The sequence below is a fragment of the Chrysochloris asiatica genome, unplaced genomic scaffold (assembly GCF_000296735.1).
Source record: "Chrysochloris asiatica unplaced genomic scaffold, ChrAsi1.0 scaffold00006, whole genome shotgun sequence".
In the NCBI taxonomy this organism is placed as follows: domain Eukaryota; kingdom Metazoa; phylum Chordata; class Mammalia; order Afrosoricida; family Chrysochloridae; genus Chrysochloris; species Chrysochloris asiatica.
The window spans coordinates 24,309,583-24,332,423 of record NW_006408524.1 but is presented as its reverse complement, the minus strand read 5'-3'; the positions used below and the strand labels follow the sequence as shown (position 1 = coordinate 24,332,423).

Sequence of the window (22,841 nt, the reverse complement as noted above, 5' to 3'; positions counted from 1 at the left end):
GCACAAGGCTACTGAAATGTCAGTGGTTGAAGCCCACCAGCTATCTAGGAGAAAAATGCTAACACTGTTTCCATAAAGATTGTTGTTAGGTGCCATCAAGTCAGTATCAACTCATAGTGGCCCTACACACAACAGAACGAAACAATGCCTGGTCCTGTGTCAATATCACATTCTTTACTATGTTTGAGTCCATTGCTACTGCCATTGTGCCATTCCATTTTGTCTTCCTCTTTTTCCCTGACCCTCCATTTCACCAAACATGGTATCTTTCTCTAGGGACTGACCCTTCCTGATAATATGTCCAAAGTATGAGAGATAAAGTCTGGCTGTTCTGGCTTCCAAGGAACATTGTGTCTATACTTCTTCCAACACAGATAGATCTGTTTGTTCTTTTGGCATTCCATGGTACTTTTAATATAATTAATTCTCCAACACCAATATTCAAATGCATCAGTTCTACTATGGTCTTCCTTATTCACTGTCCAACTTTCACATGCATATGAGGTTATTGAAAATACCATGGCTTTGGTCAGGTGCACCTTAGTCCTCAAACTGACATCTTTGCTTTTCAACACTTAAAAGAGATCTTGTGCAGTAGATTTGCCTAATGCTGTATTTCGATTGATTCCTTGACTGCTGCTCCCTTGAGTATTGATGGGTGATCCCAGCAAAATGAAATCTTTAATAGCTTCAGTCTTAGCTCCATTTATTTTGATGTTGCTTATTGGTCCAGTGGTGAGGAGTTTCGTTTTCTTTACAATGAGGTACATACAACTCTTACTGAAGGCTGTGGTCTTTGATCTTCATCAGTAAGTATTTTAAGTCCTCTTCATTTTCAACAAGCAAACTTGAATCATCTGCAAATTGCAGGTTGTTAATGAGTCTTCCTCCAATTCTGATGCCCCGTTTTTCTTCATATAACCCAGTGTTTCAGATTATTTGCTCATCATACAGATTAAAAAAGAATGGTGAAAGAACATAACCCTGGCGCACACCTTTCGTAATTTTAAAACATCCAGTGTTCCCTTGATCTGTTGGAACAGCTGCCTCTTGGTCTATGTACAGGTTCCTTATGAGCAGAATTAAGTGTTCTGGAATACTCATTCTCTGCATGTCCATGGCCTGTCATGAGACACACAATTGAAAGCTTTTGTGTGGTCAATAAGCACAAGTAAACATCATTTCTGACATCAGAGATGATATATAGGAAATAGGGATATCACTTAATATCCCTCGTTCCACGTCCTCTTCTGAATCCAGTTTGAACCTCTGGAAATTCTTTGTCAATGTTTGCTTGCAGCTGTTTTTTATTATCTTTAGCATAAATACATTTATATAAAATAATAACAAGAGGATGTTTTCATAAAAATTACAGCCTTGGGAACCCTAAAGGACAGTTCTGCTCTGTCCATAGTGTCATTATAAGTAAGCATCTACTTGATGGCAACCAGATTTTGTTTTGTTTTTAGGTTTAGTCTATACAAGTTAAACAACAAGGTAGAAAGAAATAAGAATAGTTGCAAGCCATATTGAGAGTATCTAGAAGTGAAAGTCCAGGTTAATAGAGTGAAAAACCTATGTTTATAAAGAACAGACATTTATATGTCATTTCAGTTCCTTTAAAAAAAAAAGAAAATTTGTTGTTGAGAAAATACACAGCATAGCATGCACCAATTCACCAGTTTCTCCATGTACCATTTAGTGACATTAGTTACAGTCTTCAAGTTGTACAACCATTCTTAGCCTCCTTTTCTGAGTAGTTCTTTGCCATTAACATAAATTCACCCCAAGGTTCCTATCTAATCTGTTGAGTTGCTGCCAGTTTAATCTCTTATTGTTGTTGTCAAGTGCCGTTGAGTCGATTCTGACCCATAGTGACCCTTTATAGGGTTCCAAGGAGCAGCATGGTGAGCTTGAACTGCCAACCTTGCAGTTCAAACAGCTTTGTAGTCTGGTGCATTAACCTACAGCGCCACATGATTCTTAAAAGAGCATAGTGCTCAAGGTAGACTTTTATTAATAAGCTAAACTATTGTTTGCCTTTTAAAAGGCTTTGAGCTATTTTTGGTTTGTGGTTTAAAGATTATCTCAAGGCAGTAGGTTCAGGGGCTCATGCAACCTTCATGGCTTTAGAAAGTCTGTAGCCTGTGAGAATTTGAAATTCTGTTCTGCATCCCTACCCTTTTTGATCAGAATTCTTCTATAAAATTTTTGATCAAAATGCTCAGTGCTGGTAGCTGGGCACCATCCATTTTTGTAGTCTCTTGGTAAAGGAAGCAGTTGCTCATGAAGACAATTAGCCATACATTTTCTGTCCTTCTCCTATTGCTAACTTTCTTTACTCTATTCTTCCAGTAGAGACCAATTGTTAGGCCTTGCAAGCTTCTAAGACCCTGGGCACTGTGCAACAAACTAGGAGGCAAAACAGCAGTACTAAATACTTTATTAGTTCAATTAAGTTAGATTTTTCATGAAACTATTACCCTAAACCTCCAAACCATGGAATCATATCCCATGAGGCATTTGTTGTTGTTAAGTGCTGTTGAGTCCGTTCCGACCCATTGTTGTTGTTAGGTGCCATCGAGTCGGTACCAACTCATAGCGACCTTCTGAGGAGTGGCTGGCTGGTGAGCCTGAACTGCTGACCTTGCAGTTCAGTGCATTAACCCACAGCGCTACAACATTTAGCTGTACTTAAAGAGTCCTGGTGGGACTAAGTAAGGGTTCCAATCTCCCCACATCCTCATCAATATTTGTTGTTTCTTAAAAAAAATCTTAAGTATCCTTGTGGAGTGAACTAGTGGTTCGTTGTGGTTTTGATTTGCATCTCTTCTGAAAGCTAGTAACTAAGCATCCTTTTGTGTTAGGTGGCCATTTTGTCTATTTTATGATTGGGTTATTTGTCCTTTTTTTGTTTTTCGTTGTTTTAAAGTTGTTGAAGTGTTGCATATATTTTGGCTGTTGGATTCTTGCCGGATGTGTGATTTCTGAAGGTATTCTTTTAGTTGGTAGCTTGTCTTTTCACTTTTCTGGTAAAGTCTTTTGATGAACACAAGATATTTACTTTTATCAGGTGCTATATATTTTTGTTTTTTGCTATTTGTGCCCATTCTAAAGAGAGGTGACTCAGTGGAATGCAGAAATCATCACACAATCTCTTTGTTATCCCATGCGAGTAGAGTTTTACTAAAGGTAATTCAGAAATGGCTGCAAGCATACATTGACAGAGAACTTCCAGAGTTTCAAGCTGGCTTCAGAAGAAGCCCTGGAATGAGGGCTATCATTGCTGATGTCCAATGGATCTTGGCTGAAAGTAGAGACTATCAGAAAGATGTTTACCTGTGCTTTATTAACTGTGCAAAGGCTTTCTGTTGTGTGGCTCATGACAAGCTATGGACAGCATTGTGCTCATGAGGAGTCTGTACCTGGACCAAGATGCAGTTGTTCGACCAGAACATGGGAACACTGAATGGTTTAAAATTAAGAAAGGTTTGCGACAAGGTTGTAGTCTTTCACCATACTTATTCAACATGTATTCTGAGCAAATAATACGAGAAGCTGGGTTACATGAAGAAAAATGTGGCATCAGGATTGGAGGAAGACTCATTACCAATCTGCAATATGCAGATGATACAACCTTGCTTTCTGAAAGTGAAGAGGAACTTAAAACATTTACTGATGAAGATCAAAGAACACAGCCTTTGGTATGAATTGCATCTCAATGTAAAGAAAACAAAAATCCTCACCACTGGACCAATAAATAACATTCTTATCAATGGAGAAAAGATTGAAGTTGTCAAGAACTTCATTCTTCTTGGATCAGCTATCAACACTCATGGAAGCAGCAGTCAAGAAATCAGAGGGCATATTGCATAGGCAAATCTGCTGCACAGGACATTTTTAAAGTGTTGAAGAGCAAAGATGTCAGCATGAGGACTGAGGTGCGCCAGACCCAAGCCATGGTATTTTCAGTAACCTCATATGCATTTGAAAGCTGGACAGTGAATAAGGAAGATTGTAGAAGAATTGACGCATTTGAGTTTTGGTGTTGGAGGAGAATATTGAAAGTATCATGGACTGCCAAAAGAACCAATAGATCCATTTTGGGCGAAGTGCAGCCAGAGTGCTCCTTGGAGGCCAAATAGCCAAACTTTGCCTCTCATACTTTGGACATAATTGTCAGAAAGGACCAGTTGCTAAAGAAGGAATACCATGTTTGGTAAGGTGGAGGGTCAGAGAAAAAGAGGAAGACCCCCCCTTAGGAGATGGATTGGCCAAGCGGCAGCATTGATGGACTCCTCAAGCGTGACAACAGTAGTGAGGTTGGCCCAGGATCGGGCAGTGTTTCGTTCTGCTGTGTCTAAGGTCATTGTGGGTCGGTACCAACTGGATGGCACCTAACAACAACATTTGTACTTTTGTTACCATATTAGATAATCCATTATCTAATCTGTTGCTAGGTCTAACAGCTTGCCCCTGCTTTTTCTTCTAAGAACTTCATGCTTTTAGTTTGTGTATTTAGGTCTTTAACTTCTTTTTGTGTGTAGTGTGAGGTATAGCTCCTTTTTCATTTTTCTGCATGTGGAAATTCAGTATCCCTAAAACAGTTTACTTAACAGACTCTTTCCCCATTGAATGCATTTGTTGTTGTTAAGTGCCGTCAAGTTGTTTCTGACTCATAGTGACCCGTATAGGATTTCCAAGGAGCCACAGGTGAGTTTGAACTTTAACCTTGTGGCTTGAAGTCCAGTGCTGATCATACAGTGCCACATCAGGATTCCATTGAATTTTGCTCTTGTCACATCAGTTTCTTTTTCAATTTCTTATTCCTTGATGCTGCTGGATAGATAAGTCATTACTGTTTACTTTTTGTGTTAGTTTTTTTAGGTTTGTTAAATTCCAAAGTGGAGATAGGTGATATTATAAGCATTTTATGAAATTAGTATCAGTTTTAATTTTATGCAACAATGGGTCAGGAAGAAGAGAGCAGGGAAATTATATTGAAGAAAGGGAAGGTTATTGCTTGCAGGAGAATTGTGTAAGTAAAGGCACCTGGGTGAGATTAGAATGTGTACCTGTGAATATCTTTCTTAAAAATATGTAATGCACATGGCAATTCCATAACCAAGAACATCCCTGTGAAGTGGACAAATGAAGAAAATGAAGATATGTATGGGGATATTTGTAGTTTAATGGTGAACACTTAGAAATGATAATGACTGTAGGGTTGAAGGAGTCAAAATGGGAAAATGCGTGTATGCTTGAGAAAGTGTTGTTGTTGTTACTTGCCACTGAGTCGATTCTAACCCATAGCAACCCTCTGTAGTGTTTCTACGGAGCAGCTGGAGAGCTTGAACCACCGACCTTGTAGTTCAAATGACTTTGCAGTCTGACTCATTAGCCCACAGTGCCATGTTTGCTTCGTATAGAAACCAATTTTAAAAGGTGAATGGCAAAGGTTGAGTTTTTAAAAAAATTTTAAAAGGGAAAAAGAAGCTAGGCTTCCATTTATTTTTGGTAAGCAGATAAGCAAAGCAGATGTTGTTGTTGTTGTTGTTGTGAAGTGTCGTTGAGTTGATACCGACCCATAGCGACCTTGTATAGGGTTTCCGAGGAGCAGTTGGTAAGCAGATAGTTCCCTTAAAATAACACTGACTTTAAATACACCGGAAAAAACAGCAGGTTATTTATTTATTTTTTTTCAAGTTAGACATCTATTTGTTTATTTTTAAAGCTTTTATTGTGACTTGAGTGATAGTTTATACATTGGCTTTGCACTCAACCAATAGTGTTCTGTTTCTTTGCCATTAGAATCCCTTCCATGCAACATTGGTTAATGTTAATTACCCCTATTCCAGTGTGGTGTTTTTTTTTGATGTACACAAAAACACACAGGAATCTATAATTGTTTAAAGAACTAAAGGGCACATTTTACAAAATAAGCCAGCTTCTTGCCCCCCACCACACAGCCTTTCTCTGTAAAGGTTGATTTTGATTGCATTGTAGATTGTTTTGAATATTCACTACAGGAATAATTTTTAGGTTGTTGTTAAGTGTCACTGAGTCAGTTCCAGCTCATAGTTACCCTCTATAGAGTTTCTGAGGAGCAGCTGGTGAGTTTGAACCACTGACCTTGGTGCGATGATGTAGGATAAGTACTGGACTGGAGTTAAAGTGACTAGTTAAGATTATGTTAATTTTCTGGTGAGAAAATTAAGTCTTAAAGGACAGAAGGAATCAATTATGGGTAATAATCCATAAATAGAATTCATAGACATTGTCAACTGATTTTGAATTGGGGCCAGAACTCATGACATGACTTGTGTATATTTTGTGAAGGAGGAGGAGGCAAGGCCATATGCTAAGAGTTAGGGAGGCTTAAGTATGGAGAACGTTTGACACTACCTACCACTTTGGAGGAAGGTCATAGGGAATTTGTATAGGTTAAATAGGAGATTGCTGAGCAGTTTTAGGATTTTCTCTAGAAGTTCAGCACCCAGAATTGTGAGTGAAAAATGCCATAAGTGGTTATCATTCAGCTTTGGAATTATAGAAGTGGATAGAGGATAGAAGGGCTGCAAGAAGACAAAGGTTACTAGGGTGGTTTTGAGTGTGTTGTTGAAGGGATTAAGTGACCATTGAATTTAAGATGGGAAGGGAAATGTGTGAAGAAGCCAGAACAAGTGATATAAAGTGTGCTAGAGATTTTACATGTTTTCCTTCTAGGGTTTACTCCCCATTCTCTTGGTATTGATAAGGAGCTCTGATGGTTCAATGGTTAAGTGCTTGACTGCTAACCCCAGAGGTCAGCTCCATGGGGAATCTGCTTCCTTAATACTGTGCCATATATGGAGTCCTGGTGTGGCGCTATGGGTTAATGCGCCAGACTGCAAAGCTGTTTGAACTACAAGGTCGGCAGTTCAGGCTCACCAACTTCTCCTCGGAAACCCTATACAGGGTGGTCTCTATGTGTCAGAACCAACTTGACAGCACTTATTAACAACAACAGTAGTATTTCTGTGAATCAGAACTGACTTGACTGCATACAGCCACCATCCCAATATTAATTAGTTTTAATTATAAACAAACATTTGTTGATCAGTACTTTATAAAGGTCTTTCATATGAATGTTGTTGATTGAATTTTACAGATGAGGGGTCTGAAGCCCAGAGAAGTTAACAACATGCATTTTCTGCAGTGATAGAATTGTTATAAAAATACAGTAAAAGATTTAGAATTGCACCTAATGCTATATTTCTAATTCTAACATTATTTGCATCAAAATACTGTGTCACATTATATTTGAGTCTTTTTTGTTGTTGTTTGTTTTCTATTTATAAATTTGATTTGGTCATAGTTGTGTAAGCATCCAAGCATTATTGTCATGTAATATACCAACCATCCCCACTACCACTGAATCCATTCTGACTCAGCAAACCTACAGGACAGGGTAGAACTGCCCCCATCGAAACATGAAACTTTTTTTTTAAACTTTAGAAAGGAATCTTTGAATTTCCACTGTCAGAGATAATATCGTAGATGAGAAAATTAGGATTGCACCCTGGGGATGTAATATGTCTGAAGACATGTAGCTAATTAGTGGCCTATTTTGGACTAGACAAACATTCTAATACATATGTGTACTAGATTACATCATGCTGTCCACTAGATAAAGTAAGTTTCCTGGTGTGGGGAGAAACCCTAACCAATGGTATTATAATTGAGTATTTTTTAACAGGAGTCCTGGTGTGGTGAAGATAAAGCACTAGACCACTAGACCATAAGGCCAGTTTGAACCGTAAAGTCTGTGGTTCAGACCAACCATTTGCTCCTTGGAAACCCTATACAGGGTCACTATGAGTTGGAACCTATTCCACGGCACTTAATAATAACAGCATCTTGTTACAAGCTTTTGTTTCCCATTTTATTGTTTTTCCTTTCCTTATTTCTCTTCCTTCTGCTTTTGTTTTTCTGCCTTGGTCTCTTTTGCAACAAAGTTCTTTTTTTTCACTCTATTTAATAAAAAGTGTTCTTTAGTTGTAAATATCATGTTGTCATTAAGTGCTGTTGAGTTAATTTTAAATAATAGCGACCCTCTACAGGGTTTCTGAGGAACACTTGGTGAAGTTAAATTGTTGATCTTGTGGTTCGCAGTCCAGTGCTTATATTGTGGTGGTGTGCTGTGGAGTTGGTTCTGACTCTAAGCAACCCTGTATAGGGTTTCCGAGGCTATAAATCTTCATTGTTGTTGCTACGTGCCATAGAGTCGGTTCTGACCTATAGCAACCCTGTATAGGGTTTCCGAGGAGCGGCTGGTGAGCTTGAACCGCCGATCTTGCAGTTCAAACGGCCTAGCAGTATGGCTCATTAACCCACAGTGCCACATCTTTACAGGAGCAGAAAGCCCCATCATTCTCCCATGGAACAGCTCCTAGTTTTGAACTGCTGACCTTGAGGTTAACAGCCTGACTTTGCAAATTCAAAGTCAGTTTGATCTGCAAGGTTGACGGTTTAAGTTCACCAGCTGGTGCTCGGAAAGCCTATACAGGGTCACTATGGCTTGTAACCACTACTCTGCCAGAGCTCATTTATCATCACAGTTTTATAAAATTTGGAAGAATACAGAAAAGATAAAAGTAAGTTGACCAGCAGTCCTGGTGTGGTGCTGTAGGATAAGCACTGAGCTGCTAACATAAGGTTGATGGTTCAAATTCACCTCTGAAACCTCATGTTGCTGAAACCCTCTGTTGTTAAGTGCTATAGAGTTGGTTCCGACTCATATTGACCCTACAGCAGGGGTAGGGAACCTTTTTTCTGCCAGAATTTATAACAACATTAATGGATCATACAAAATTATCAATTTAAAGATTAACCTGCTGTATTTAATGAACTCACCCTTACTGTCCTGGTGTATGGTACTGTGGGTTAGTTATAACGTGCTGGATTGCAAAATCAGTTTGATCCGCGAGGTCGACGACGGTTCAAACTCACCAGCCACTCCTCGGAAACCTTACACAGGGTTGCAAAATACTGTTAACAACAACAGTGTCCTGGTGTGGCACCATAGGAGAAGCACTTAGCTTTCAAGGTCAGTTTGAACAACGAAGTTGACACTTCAAACATTCCAGCCTATACAGGGTCACTGTGAGTCAGAATCAGCTTGAGGGCACTTAACAACAATGTGATGGCTGGAAGTTTGGTTGCCTTGGCTGAGACAGACCGAGTGATTTCTTCACAGATTGGACATTCCCCACCCCCTGCTTGTATAGGTTTTCCAAGGAGCAGCTGATGAATTTGAACTGCAGTTCTGGTGTGACGCTGTGGGTTAATGTACTGGACTGCAAGGTCAGCAGTAAAAGTTCACCAGCTGATCCTTGGAAACCCTATACAGGGTCTCTGTGGGTCAGAACTGACTCGACAGCACTTGATAAGCATTGGACTGCATATCACAACCCATAATTAGAGTCCAAAGATAAGGCTTTCTGTTCTCGCTAAGATTTAAAGCATTGAAAACCCTACACGTGGACATTGTAAGTTAGAACTGACTCAATGGCACTTAGCAACAACCATAAGGGACTAAAACCCACTCAGGTTCTTTTGCTATTTGGTTTGATTAATGTGCCAGACTGCAAAGCCGTTTGAACTGCAAGGTTGGTGGTTCAAGCTCACCAGCTGCTCCTCAGAAACCCTATACAGGGTCACTATGGGTTGGAATCGACACGATGGCACTTAACAACAACAACAGTACTAAATCTGTCAGAATCATAGAACATGTATATAAACTAAACCTGTGACTGATGAATCATTTCTTGTAATGTTATTGGCAAGTGGATACCTTGTGCCTATTTTAAGCATCTCTTATATTCATTATTTAATACAGTATAGTCCACCTGGGAAGTGCAGATCAAGGAATATGTAATGTATATATTTATGCTGTAAATTGAAAAAGTTTTAGCAGTAGGTGGGGGCATAAGTTCATATAAGCATTTTGGTACTAAATGCTAAAGGTCTTTTTCACAACATTTACAAATTGACTTCAGGTGAGACTTGCTAAATATTAGATTAGTGGAGTTTGGTTAGTGGATGTGAGGGGAAGGGAATAGTTTAATAAAAAACAAAAACAAGGTTAAATTTGAGTTATAAATGAAATCAAGTTTTATATTTGACCATATGCATTTTAATCTTTGAGAAATTGGTTATCAAATTGCATTTAGATTTTTTTTGTTGTAAAATACAGATAACAAAAAATTGCTCTCAAATTATGTTTTAATTCAAGATAGAAACTGCTGTTGTTTATGTAGATTTTTATAGCATTAGGTTATAGCTTAATAAAAAATCATGATGAAATTTGACATGCTTGTTTAAAATACTCATGATGTGTAAACATATTAAGTGCATGTTTTAACTTTAGGATGCAGTAAAATACAATGTTATAAGATAGCAGTCTAATAGAACTTTATTGAACTATTTACTCACAATCTCCCTATTCTCTGTTATTTCCCTTTAGGTTGGCTGGAGTACTGCTCGTGATTATTACACATTTTTATGGTCCCCTATGCCTGAACATTATGTTGAAGGATCAACAGTCAATTGTGTTCTAGCATTTCAAGGTAAACCTGAAAACTTCAGAACTTAAAATTAGATGTCTGCATGCCATTAAAAAATGCGTTATCTTAATGCTATCATTTGTGAAGTAATTTGTTATGTATTAAACAGTAGTAGATATTTGGAGAGTGGTAATTTTTAGAGCCTTTAAAAAGTCACTGCCATATGAATCTGTATAGTACTTTATTTTTAGCTTTTCACTTTGGAATAATTTTAGATGTAAAGAAAAGTTGCAAAAATAGTTGTTGTTGCAAAAAAAAGTTGTAAAAAAAAGAATTTCTGTATACTCTCCACCTAGCTTTCCTTAATGTTACCATCTTGCATAACCATAATACATTTGCAAAGAAAAAATTTAATATTGATAATAGCAGTATTGAATAAGTATAAACATTATGTAAATGTTACCTGGTTTTTCACTAATAATTTTTCTGTTCTTGAATCCAGTCTAGAAATTAAATTCCATTTGGTTATCACTCAATTTTTTTCTGGTAATGTGTCCTTTTGTGGCGCTGTGGGTTAATGTGCCAGACTGCAAAGCCGGTTGAACTGCAGGGTCGTGGTTCAAGCTCACCAGCTGCTCCTCGGAAACCCTGTATAGGGTCTCTATGGGTCGGAATCGACTCGACAGCACTTAACAACAACAACAAATGTGTCCTTTATTTTGGGGTCTATAAGGTGTTATCAGAATTAGATGGAGGTTAAAACATTTTTGGGAAGAATGCTATAGAATAGGAGTTATGCCCTTCTCAATGCATTGAATCAAGGGTAAAGGATGTCCATTTCTTCTCATTATTAACCTTGATCACTTTGTTAAGGTGGTGTCTGCTGGGTTTTGCCAGTGTAAATTTAATGTATTTCCCTTTGTAATTAACTAATTTTATGGAGAAGCTACTTTGAGAGTATGTAATTACCTTGTTTCTTAAACTTAAACACCCACCAATTTTATAATCCATCATTGAGTCTTGATTGCAGTAGTTACTGTATGCTTGTCCAAGGATGAGTTGCTATTCTCATTTCTTAGCCGTTTAGTAGTTGGAATTATCCTGTTAATGAAGAGTTTTTCCCTTCTCCCGTTTGCGTATTTATTCTACGTGGGAAAATGCAATGCAATCTTTTTTTATTGTTCTAGCTTTAGCCATTGGGAACTCCTTCAGGATCTTCTTTAAAGAAATTCTTCCTTACTTTCAAGTATCACAAGATGTTCCAGGTTTATCTTACATTTTTCCTGACCTTCTCTCCTGTTTCCAAGGAAAAACCACTATTGTTTTTTAAAGAAATAAAATCCAGTGATTAATAATTTCAGGCTTAGTTTCTAGGTACATGCTAATATCCAACGTAAGTATATTCATTTTTATATGTTCACTCATGAAATGCTTCCTTTTTGAAAGATACTGGGGGAGTCTAGGATTTATATAGCTGCCGTTAGTGTTTTTTAGACATGATATAAAGCGTGTACATAACTAATGGCAAAGCAGAGTATACGCTGCAATTTTTTTCCCTTTTATGCAAAAAATATCATGGGGTCCATTTTGAGAGGATGTGAAGATCAATTTTAAGTGAGGATACTCAAGCAAAAATGAAAAAAGAAAGTAGCAGTTGAAAAGTAATCAAAAAAGGGAACACATACTAGCCATATATTGCTTGTCAGGTAGCATGAGTCCTGGTGTGGCTCTGTAGAATAAACACTAGACCGCAAAGTTGGTGGATTGAACTCACCAGCTGCTCCTTGATGGTACTTAACAACAAGAAGTCTGGGTGGTATAAATAAGTGGCTTCATTTCACTTCTACAGGTAAAAACAGGGGCTCAGGGAGGTTATGTCAATAACAGTGCTAGAGCTGGAATTCCAGCTTAGATCTGTATGGTTTCAAAGCTCAGTTCCTTTACACCAGTGAACCTCATCTTTTGTTCTGCCTTCACACATATCACATGCACATCATAGTCCCTTTGTGAGTTCATTCTTGTATGTTAATGAGTGCCACATTGTAGGGAAGATGTTAAATGACATATATTTCCCTTTCCCCAAACATCAGCTACCTAGAGTCTTGTATTTATTTTTCCCTTGCCCCAGCATCTTTCCTCTTGAAAACTATATACTTACCTTTTACAAATGAATTTGTTTTGCCCTAGTAAGGATACAAGGAAAAAGATAGTTCTAGAGTATAAGCATAAGAGAAGAAAAAATTGAAAATATGTTGTGGAAAGAAGGCAAGAGTATAGTTATAATTATATATGAAAGATGTCCAGAAAGCCATATCATATCCTAAGTGCCTAAAACAGTGTCAAGGATGATAGGAAATGGCAAGGATTGTTAAATTACATTGAGTATTTATTTTATAATACAAAACAATAGTACAAAGCATCTAAACCTGTTGTCCCATCACTTCTGACTCATAGTGACCCTGTAGGGCAGAGTAGAACGGCTCAGAGGGTTTCCAAGGCTGTGTTCTTTTTAGATGCACATTGTTGCCGTATTTTCTCTCGAGGAGAGACTGCTTGGTTTGAACTGCTGATCTTTCCATTAGTAGCAGAGCACTTAACCACTTAATAATTTTGGTTTTTGTTGTCTTTTTCTTAGGATATTACCTTCCAAATGATGATGGAGAATTTTATCAATTCTGTTATGTCACCCATAAGGGTGAAATTCGTGGAGCAAGTACACCTTTCCAATTTAGAGCTGCTTCTCCAGTTGAAGAATTGCTTACTATGGAGGATGAAGGAAATTCTGACATGTTGGTGGTGACCACAAAAGCTGGCCTTCTTGAGGTTGGTATTGATACTGAGATGTAGTCGTTAATTGACAGTTTTGAGAACCACAGTTCATGTTGATTGGCATTTAAGACTTTTCAGGTTATGAAAGAGTTTCCATAGAAATCAAATGATTTTTTAATTAAAATAATAAACGTAGAACGTCTTTTTTGAAGCAATCTAAAAATCTTTTGATAACAATTACGTTATTGATTCTACTGTGACAGGGACGATCCACAGGACCTAGTCGTTATTTTGTGCATAGTAGGTATGCAGTAAGTACCAATAGAAAGAATTGAAACCTAAAGCTTTCTTTACTTTTCTTCTTAGTTGGTAGTCTAATCTGTTGATGAAGCTTGGTTGGGAAAGTGGCCTAAAGTAACAAAATGTAATCAAATGTGAACATGAACTTGACCACACCATGTGCATATTCTGTCCCAAGCATGACAATCATAATTTAGATTGAGCGTTTTTCAGAATGATTCTTTTCTCTACCCAATTAAATGAAAAAACTAGGATTAGCCATAATTATAAAAAGAAATGGTATAAAAAGCTTTATTATTTTTTCTCTAAATATTATGGGGTTGTGACATTTGTTCAAATGTAAATTTACTATAAATGGTCTAATAATAATACCAGATGTGATAGTCATTGTTGGAGAAAGTAGAGCACATTCTTTATATTTTCATTTCAAAATAACATTTCCCAGTATTTTTTATCCTACTATATGTAGTAGCTCTGGTAGCGTAGTGGTTACGAATCGGGCTGTGAACTGTAAGGTCAGCAGTTCGAAACTACCAGCGTTTCCGCGGGAGAAAGATGAGGCGTTCTGCTCCTGTAAAGATTAACAGCCTCGGAAACCCTGTGCAGGGTCGCTATGAGTCGGAACCGACTCCACGGCACATAACAATAACAACAACAACAATATGTAGTATCTTACGTTGTAATAATAAGAAAAATTACTGTCAGTTGGTTCAATATACATTTTTGGTTAATTAGTATATATTGTTGCTGCTAACTGCCATTGAGTTGGTTCCAACCCATAGTGACCCTGTATAGGGTTTCTGAGGTGAATATGAACCCCACCAACCTTGTGATTCAAACTGACCTTGTGGTCATGGTCACGTGCTTATCCTACAGTGCCACACCAGTATGGTGGGTCACTATTGCTTTTCTTTTTTATAGTCAGATGGATTATTTCTCATGTAAATATTTTACATCTTTTATTTACCTATATGAAATGAGAGTAAAAAAAAAGATAAGACATTATTGATAGGAGGGGCTTTAAAAAGTTTGTGAAGAACTAGGAATTAAAAGATAATGGAACTTTTCCATAAACTTTTTAAAGCCCCCTGTATAATACAATCAATCTAAGATGGTTAGATGGAACCAGTGACTTTTTTTCCCTTGTGAATTGTTCCATATCATTTCGTTTCCTTTCCAGAAATTCCTTCCTTATCTTAAAGAAATGTAACTTTTATAGAGTGACTAAAACATTTTTGGTGACAACCGTTTGGTGATCAAGGTTTTTAGCTTGGTATTTGAAAGTTAGTCAAAGATGGTGAAACAGGCCCAGCTCTTAAAAAGAATGCAGTCAGTGTTTCTATTGCAGCTGTTTGAATACTTGTTAGACCACCCTGATTTCAAGGCCTCCCAACAGAAAAAATATTTTGGCATCCTTGTCTCTTGTAATTCTTCATATAAAATGGGACATAGTTCTTCCTATCCCATAAAAAGTAGTTTACAAAGAAAGTTAAAATTCCTCTCTCTTAGGTTAACATTTGTGAGGTAAGATATTTTTTTTTCTGAACAATTTTGATGACTCTTTTGTATGTCCATAGTCACTAAAATCTTAATGATACTGTCTAAAACTGTAAAAATTAGTGCTTATGTGAGAGTATCTGGAACATTGTTGACATTAAAAGTGATTAATGATATATGAGGGGTTTCAAAAAGTTTGTGGAAGAAGTCCATTCTCTTTTAATTCCATTTTCCATGAAGTTTTTGAAGCCCTCTCACATAACCAAATGCAATGTGTGAACCATGACTGGATCCTAGATGTTTCAAAAAGCTGTAGACAATATTTTGGAGTAACATGGGCAGTTGACCAGATTATCTGGTGGTGGTGTGTTAAGTGCCACCAAATTGGTTCTGACCCCTAGCGACCCTGTATATGGTTTCCAAGGAGCAACTGGTGAGTTTGAATTGATGACCTTGTGGTTCAAACTGACCTTGCAGTCAAGTGCTTGTCTACAGTGCTGCACCAGGACTCTGATAATTACATTTGAGTCTGAGTCAGTTCCTACTCATAGTGACCGTTTACAGGGCTTCCTAGGAGTGGCTAGTGCACTTGAACAAACTGATCTTTCAGTCCAGCACATTAACTTGCAATGCCACAGCTTTAGTAAATTCTCGACCAAGTATATGAGAAAAAAGTCACTGGAAAAAATTGGTTATCTTATAATGTTTCTATTTCGTTACCGTCAAAAATGTGTCTCGATTTTTAGGCTGTCATTTTTGGAGTCCTTGCATTATGCTGTAGGATTAGCACTGGCACTGTAAGAGTAAGTGCTGCTAACCTCTAGGTTGGCAGTTCAAATCTTCCAGCTACTTCTTGGAAACCCTATACAGGGTCGCTGTGAGTCAGCAGTGACTCAGCAACACTTATCAACGTAACAACAGAAACTTTAGAGCAAAATTTAATGCTAAATTAATAATAGTAACCTTTATGATTAGTATATTTGTTTGCTTATAATTTTCTGTTGACTTTATTGAGTATGTCATATTTAATAATGAGGTTGATAATGTAGTCTACCTAAAAACTTTTTTTAAAAAAAGAGGTAAGGTATTAAATGGCCAAATGAAGCTTTTCTCTTGGACAGTACTCATTCCTGCTATTTTTATTACAACTGATGGAACAGGTAGAAGGGCCATTCTTCTAAAATAAAATTTAAAGAAATTTAGCATTTTACCTTTTATCAGTGTCATTTTAGAATTCATTTTAGAATTTAATCAGCTTGGCCCTCGGGAACTGATTTGAGATGCAATCTTGGGAAAACTTTTCGTTTTTCCAACTGAAATCATTTTCCCAACTGAATATGCCTCCCTTGTGAAATCTTTCCTTTGCATCTCTTCTTAGCTTTTTTAATAATTTGTGTTAGTTTTTAAATAGAGATCAATATATATAGAGAGGGAAGAGCACTGGTAGCATAGTGCTTATGAATTGAGCTGCTAGCTGCAAGGTCAGCAGTTCGAAACTACCAGCTGTTCCATGGGAGAAAGATGAGGCTTTCTGCTCCTGTAAAGATTTACAGCCTTGGAAACCCTGTACAGGGTCGCTATGAGTTGGAACCGACTCCACGGCATATAACAACAACAAATGTATATAGAAACTGTTCCTTAGTACCTTATTTTAAGAACCAAACTTTAATAGGAATAGGATGGATACATTATGTAACACATGAATGAGTTCTTTATAGAGTCATACATTAATATTCATCAAGAGATTAAAATTTTCCTTTTGAAATCTTCTCTGGTTATTATTACTTGGGATTTTAAAAAGTCCAATAATTCATTTATGAAACTTTTAGTGTTTTGCTTTTAGTGTTTTGGAAAATGATTACAAACAGTCTTACTATAAATTTTTCTTATTTTATACTTTATAATGTTTTCTTTTATGCCCAGTTAAAAGTAGGCTGAATTTTTTTATTTGTGAATTTTTACAACCAGGACCTGAAGAGATTGACTGAAACGAAGTATGTACAACGTGGAAGTTCTTTCTTTGAATTTTGTAACTATTATTTTTGAAATGGAAAACGGAATTTGTGGTGAAGTATTTGAGGATCAAAATATTGGTTGTTTTTTTGTTTTACAGTTGAAAATTGAGAAAATAATGAAAGAAAAAGAAGAACTGTTAAAGTTAATTGCAGTTCTGGAAAAAGAAACTACACAACTTCGAGAACAAGTTGAAAGAATGGAAAGTGAACTTAACCATGAGAAAGAAAAATGTGATCAGTTACAAGTAGAGCAAAAGGTTAGTTGTGTCTTATGTAAATGACTAGAATTGATAATATGTTTCTAAGAACTGAACCAATTAAAGTGGGTTAAAACCAGCTATGGAAAAAGTAGCATTTAGATAGATATTCAAATAAGAATAGGTCAGTCAGTTCCTGTTAACCTTCAGCCACAGCTTCTTTTATGCTGTAAAATGGCTAAAATACTTTAATAAGACATTTGGTACCAGACTTGATGAGGTAGTCCCTGACAACTCTTTCCAGATGTTTTACATCTAATTCTAGAATATGTGATTTTTGTTTGTTTGTTTGGAAATACATTGATACATAATAGAAATAAATGCTATTTTAAATGATAATAGAAGTCCTGGAGTGGCACTGTGATTTTATCAGCTGGACTGCAACATCTGTTTGAACTGCAAGTTCCGAGATTCAAGCTCCAGCCGCTCCTCGGAAACCCTATACTAGGTTGCTATGAGTTGGAACCGACTCAGCAGCACCTAGCAACAACAACAACAGACACTGTGTAAAGGAAACATAGACTAAAGTAATCAAAATGTCAAAAAAGTGGAATCATTGAGACAAGAAGTAGTTAGTATTAGATAAAATTTAGAAAGTCTTCTTGTGAGAAATGCTATTTTTCTTAAACCACCTAATTAAAATTGACACATATTTTCTTGCTAAGTAAAACAGAAATATAAGTAGAAAACAGTATTGCTGCAAATGCTTTTAATTTGGAAACTGAACACTAGCCATTGACATGTTTATTTCATATTTTCACGGGCATAACATAATTGTTTAGTTGTGACAAAACTTAACATTCAGGTACAATACGTAGCACAATCTCTGTTGCAGTACAGCTAGTTGGATATGCTTATATCTTTTGACAGGAGTAAACCTTTGTTCCTTGCGAGTAGCATCTTTTTTCATTATTCTTTTGTCCAACAGGGCTTAGAGCAATTGATTAATAATTGTTTTAGTGTTGTGGTTGTGTGTTGCATGTCTGAACAGAGATAATAAATATATAAGCAGGGCTTAAATTCTGAAAATATTTATCTTGCCTTGTTTTATTTGTTTGAGGATATAGCACACTTTTGACTAAAGGGTAAACAAAATATCAAACAACGTGTACATTTGCAAAATCTCTTTATAAATGTCTTTTAGAATTTTTTTTTTTTGTTGTTGTTGTTATGTACCGTGGAGTCGGTTCCGTCTTATAGAGAGACCCTGTACAGGGTTTCCGAGACTGTAAATCTTTATGGGAGCAGAAAGCCTCATCTTTCTCCCACAGAACAGCTGGTAGTTTTGAACTGCTGACCCTGAGGTTAGCAGCCCGATTCGTAACCACCATTTTAATCTCTTCATTATGTTTGTCTTTTTTAGTTTAAAATCAATTTAGTTTAAAATCACCAATGTTGGAGAACTCTTAGTATCCTATAGTAGACTATAGATAGTCCAGTAGTCCAGTTGTTATTAGATTGCCTTGTGGCAATCTCATATGCTTCATAAGATTTTCAGTGGCTGATTTTTAGAAGTTTAAAAAAAGCCAGGTTTTGTTTTTTGGATATATGCTTCTGGTGAACTTGAACCTCATCAACCATTTAGCATTTAGCATGCTAATCATTTGCACTTCATTTGGTTAAGGAACTTTTTTTTTTTTTTTTTAACTTTTAAAGCAAGTATAATGCTGTAGGATAAGCACTGGACCACAAGGTCAGCAGTTCGAACTCACCAGCCACATGCTCTGAGTCAGAACAGACTCAACAGTATGTAACAACAACATAACAAATATTGGGGTACTGGTGTGTTGATAAGTGCCATTGAGTCAGTTCCAACTTACAGTGACCCTGTGTAGGGTTTCCTAGGAGTGGCTGGTGTGTTTGAACCCCGATCTTTAAATTAGCAGTCCAGTGCTTATCCTACAGTGCCAAACTAGGACTTAATTATAACTTTCATTCTATACATAATTCTCTTACTACATACGTGTGTATTTGGCAGTTTTTCAAAGTGGAATGCCAGTCTTTTTCTTTTTACTTTATTATAAGCTAGCAGGGAGGAGTTGGGATAACTCATGAAAAATCCCCATTACATCATGTACTGAGCCTGTGAGATCAAGAATACTCTGAAATATGGGCTTTGTGTTTTATACTCTTAACCTTGAAATCCAGAGACAACTAGATGATTGGGAAAATAGGAATGGCAGAATAGCAGTCCTTCTGTCTATGAAGGTACTTGTCTTCAGGTCAGACCTCTGGTTCAGTTGGGTATCAGCTGAGATTTAGACAAAGTCAGATTCTCTGTCATGTCCAGATTATAAAGGGTTAAGTGCTACAGACAAGGCAAAAATGTACTCTTAACAGACTGTGGCTGAGAAAATGGTAGACTGAGGTCAGGAGATTAATGAAGCAAAACTTGTAGGAGTCTGTGGCCTTTGTGCCCAGAAAAGCTCTTCAGAAGAAGTTTTTATGACAGACCCTAAATCTTGATGACAGTCATTAAACTTAGAAGATACCTCTTCCCTGCTGTTAATCTTGCTTGGGGGCATATTTTCTGATACGATGAAGTATTTGGAAGTAATTTTTCTATTGGTATTCTATTAAAAGACTTAAATTGGTATTCTATACATAGTAGATTCTCACTAAAGTTAAGTAGGCATTGTTTTTCATAATGATTAACTAGAGAATCACCAAGGGGAAGTACTGAAATACAAAGTGTCATCTAAGAGGAATGGATTTCCTATCATTTATTCCTAAATACAACCATGTATAGATTTGGAGCAGTTGGTGGATTTGAACGGTCAATCTCATGGTTAGCAGTCATACATACATATACATATATATATATGTGTGTGTGTGTATGTATATTCTTTAGTTTTATCAAATGATCTCTTGTTACTATAGTGAGGCTACAAAATTAATTCAGGTACTTCTCCTTAAGGCAAAGACTTACGTTTGTCTGTCTACAGGCAAAGACTAGCTTTTGATGTTGTAATTAATAGACAAATTTTATGGGAAAATAAACCACAGAAAATTCATAAGCAACTGAATGAAAAAGATGAAGTAACTGCTGTATCTGTAGGTCAACTTATAATGAATCACAAATTCATCCTCATTATATCTTGCAAGTCTTACATACTTTTCTTTTTTGGATTCATTGAGGTTACACATAAATCATCAGAGGGAATCGTAGCATTCAAGTTTATGTTCAAAAGGCATAACTGTAATCTGGAGGGAAAAGGCAAAGTCCTAAAAATTAAAAAACCAGCATAAGTGGGCTCAAGCCTGGCAACAATTGTGAGGTTGGCCCAGGACTGGGCAAGTAATACGTTCTGCTGTGCATAGGGTCACTATGAGTCAGTACCGACTCGATGGCACCTAACAACAACAACAACATAGACTTCCTTGAAACTATATACTTAATACCAACAAATATATTTACACACACAATTATAGATCACAAGACAAATAGGGAGATGTGTCAGACTTGATAAGATATACAGATAAGATACAATTGTATATTGATAACAATTCTGGCCAAAAAAAATCAAAACCAAATCTTAAGAGTTAATTCTGACTCAGCAACCCTATATAGGATTTCTAGTACTGTAAATCTTGACAGGAATGGACAACCTCATCTTTTTTTTCTTGGAGTGGTTGGAGAATTTGAACTGCTGACCTTATGGTTAGCAGTTCAATGCTTAAGCAATATTTTCTGAAAGGAATTTTATTTCTTGGCATCATGGCATTGGAACCTGAAAAGCATTGTTTTGTAAAACAGTTTTTGTTAGTGTTAGCAAATTCAGTAAGGCAAAATTTGTTTTGAGCAAAAGTAAAACCAGTCCAATGTATCTGATCACTGTTGTGATATGCGCTCTCATGGAGGTGTAACTTTCATGTCTTTGATTCTTAAAGTGAAATTCCTCCTGAAGGTGAACAATTGCGCTGACATAGCTTTTTGTAAATTACAGTTACTTAAAAATACTGTATAATGCTTTGTACATTTAAATTGACATGGGCAATTCTCATCTGTTTTTGTTAAGCATGTATGGGTGGTAGTTTTTAAATGGAAAACTAAAAAAAAAATTTTTAACAAAATTAGTTTGTCTTAATTTAATGCTTCCTTTGATGTATAGCTTTTCATCGAAGAGTACTTCTGTATACATGATCACATTTGATTTTTCACTGTTTTATGAATAGGCAGAAAAAGGCCTTTGTTGTTGTTAAGTGCAGTGAAGTTGCTTCCAACTCATAGCAACCCTGTGTAGCGTTTTCAAGGAGCAATTGGTGGGTTTGACCAGCCAGAATTGAGGTTAACAATCCAGTGCTTATCCTACTGTTCCATCCCAGGTCTCCAGAAGCAGCCTAATTATCTTCTTTTTTATAGATATAAAACAGAAACTCAGACTCCAGTAAGTTTTCATGAGTAAATTAATTGTAACTGATTTGATAAAACATTTTTTAACTTTTAAAATTATTTGTTTAAAACAGAATGTCTATTTTAAATAGAAATGTGTTTTATTTATGCATTTACAGATTCCCCCCACCCCCCACCCCCGTATTTGTGAATTTTAAGTTTTTTAGTTTGTGAATCATACAGATGAGAATATTAAGAACATTACTTTAGGCATTTATCTTAACTTGTGCGCTGTGATGTAATTATCAGTGATCCGAGTAGAAGCAGTGGAGTCCTGGTGTGGTGATTTAGGATAGGCATTGGACTGCAAGGCTGGTTTGAATCTCAAGGTTGGCATTTCAAACTCATCAGCCGCTCCTTGTAAACCCACTCTGTGCCAGGGTCATTATGAGTCGAGACTGACTCAAAGGCATTTAACAACAACAACAGCAACAGTAGAAACAGTAGTTAATGTAATGTAATGTGAAACATAATATTGTTGTTAAGTGCCAATGAGTTGGTTTCGACTCCTAGTGACACTGTTGAGGAGCAACTGGTGAGTTGGAACCGCTGATCTTGAGGTCCAGCACATTATCCTGAATGATTTTGTTGTTGTTGTTGTTAAGTGTTGTCAAGTTGGTTCTGACCCATAGCGACCCTGTATAGGGTTTCCGAGGAATGACTGGTGAGCTTGAACTGCCGGCCCTGCAGTTCAAATGGCTTTGTAGTTCGGTGCATTAACCCACAGTGCCATACCAGGATTCCTGCCTGATTATATATACACGTAAACCCATTATTTATATACGAATAAATAGTTTATGAAAAGTTGAATATATGTTCATAATTGTAGGTTTCAATTTATAGTGTTAGCTTATAGATTTTTAAGTGGGGAAAATATGGAATCAGAAATTTAAGAAAACATAAATTTCTTAAGGAGTTCTGGTGTGGTGCTGTGAGTTAATGTGCTGGAATACAAGGTCTGTTTGAACCGTAAGGTCAGCGGTTCAAAGGTTCAAACTCACCAGCCCGCTCCTTGGAATCTCTCTCTCTCTCTCTCTCTCTCTCTCTCTCTCTCTCTCTCTCT

The 22,841-nt window shown here is 36.7% G+C and overlaps 1 protein-coding gene across 2 annotated transcripts in view; it reads left to right on the top strand.

Moving 5' to 3' along the window:
- TAX1BP1 (Tax1 (human T-cell leukemia virus type I) binding protein 1) overlaps positions 1–22,841 on the top strand; it is a 75,949-nt gene that overhangs the window by 478 nt on the left and 52,630 nt on the right. For both annotated transcript variants that reach the window (XM_006832183.1, XM_006832182.1), the window contains exons 2-4: positions 10,508–10,610; positions 13,183–13,370; positions 17,227–17,385. In XM_006832183.1, coding sequence (XP_006832246.1) covers positions 10,508–10,610; positions 13,183–13,370; positions 17,227–17,385 — 450 coding nt within the window. The remainder of the gene's footprint in view (positions 1–10,507; positions 10,611–13,182; positions 13,371–17,226; positions 17,386–22,841) is intronic.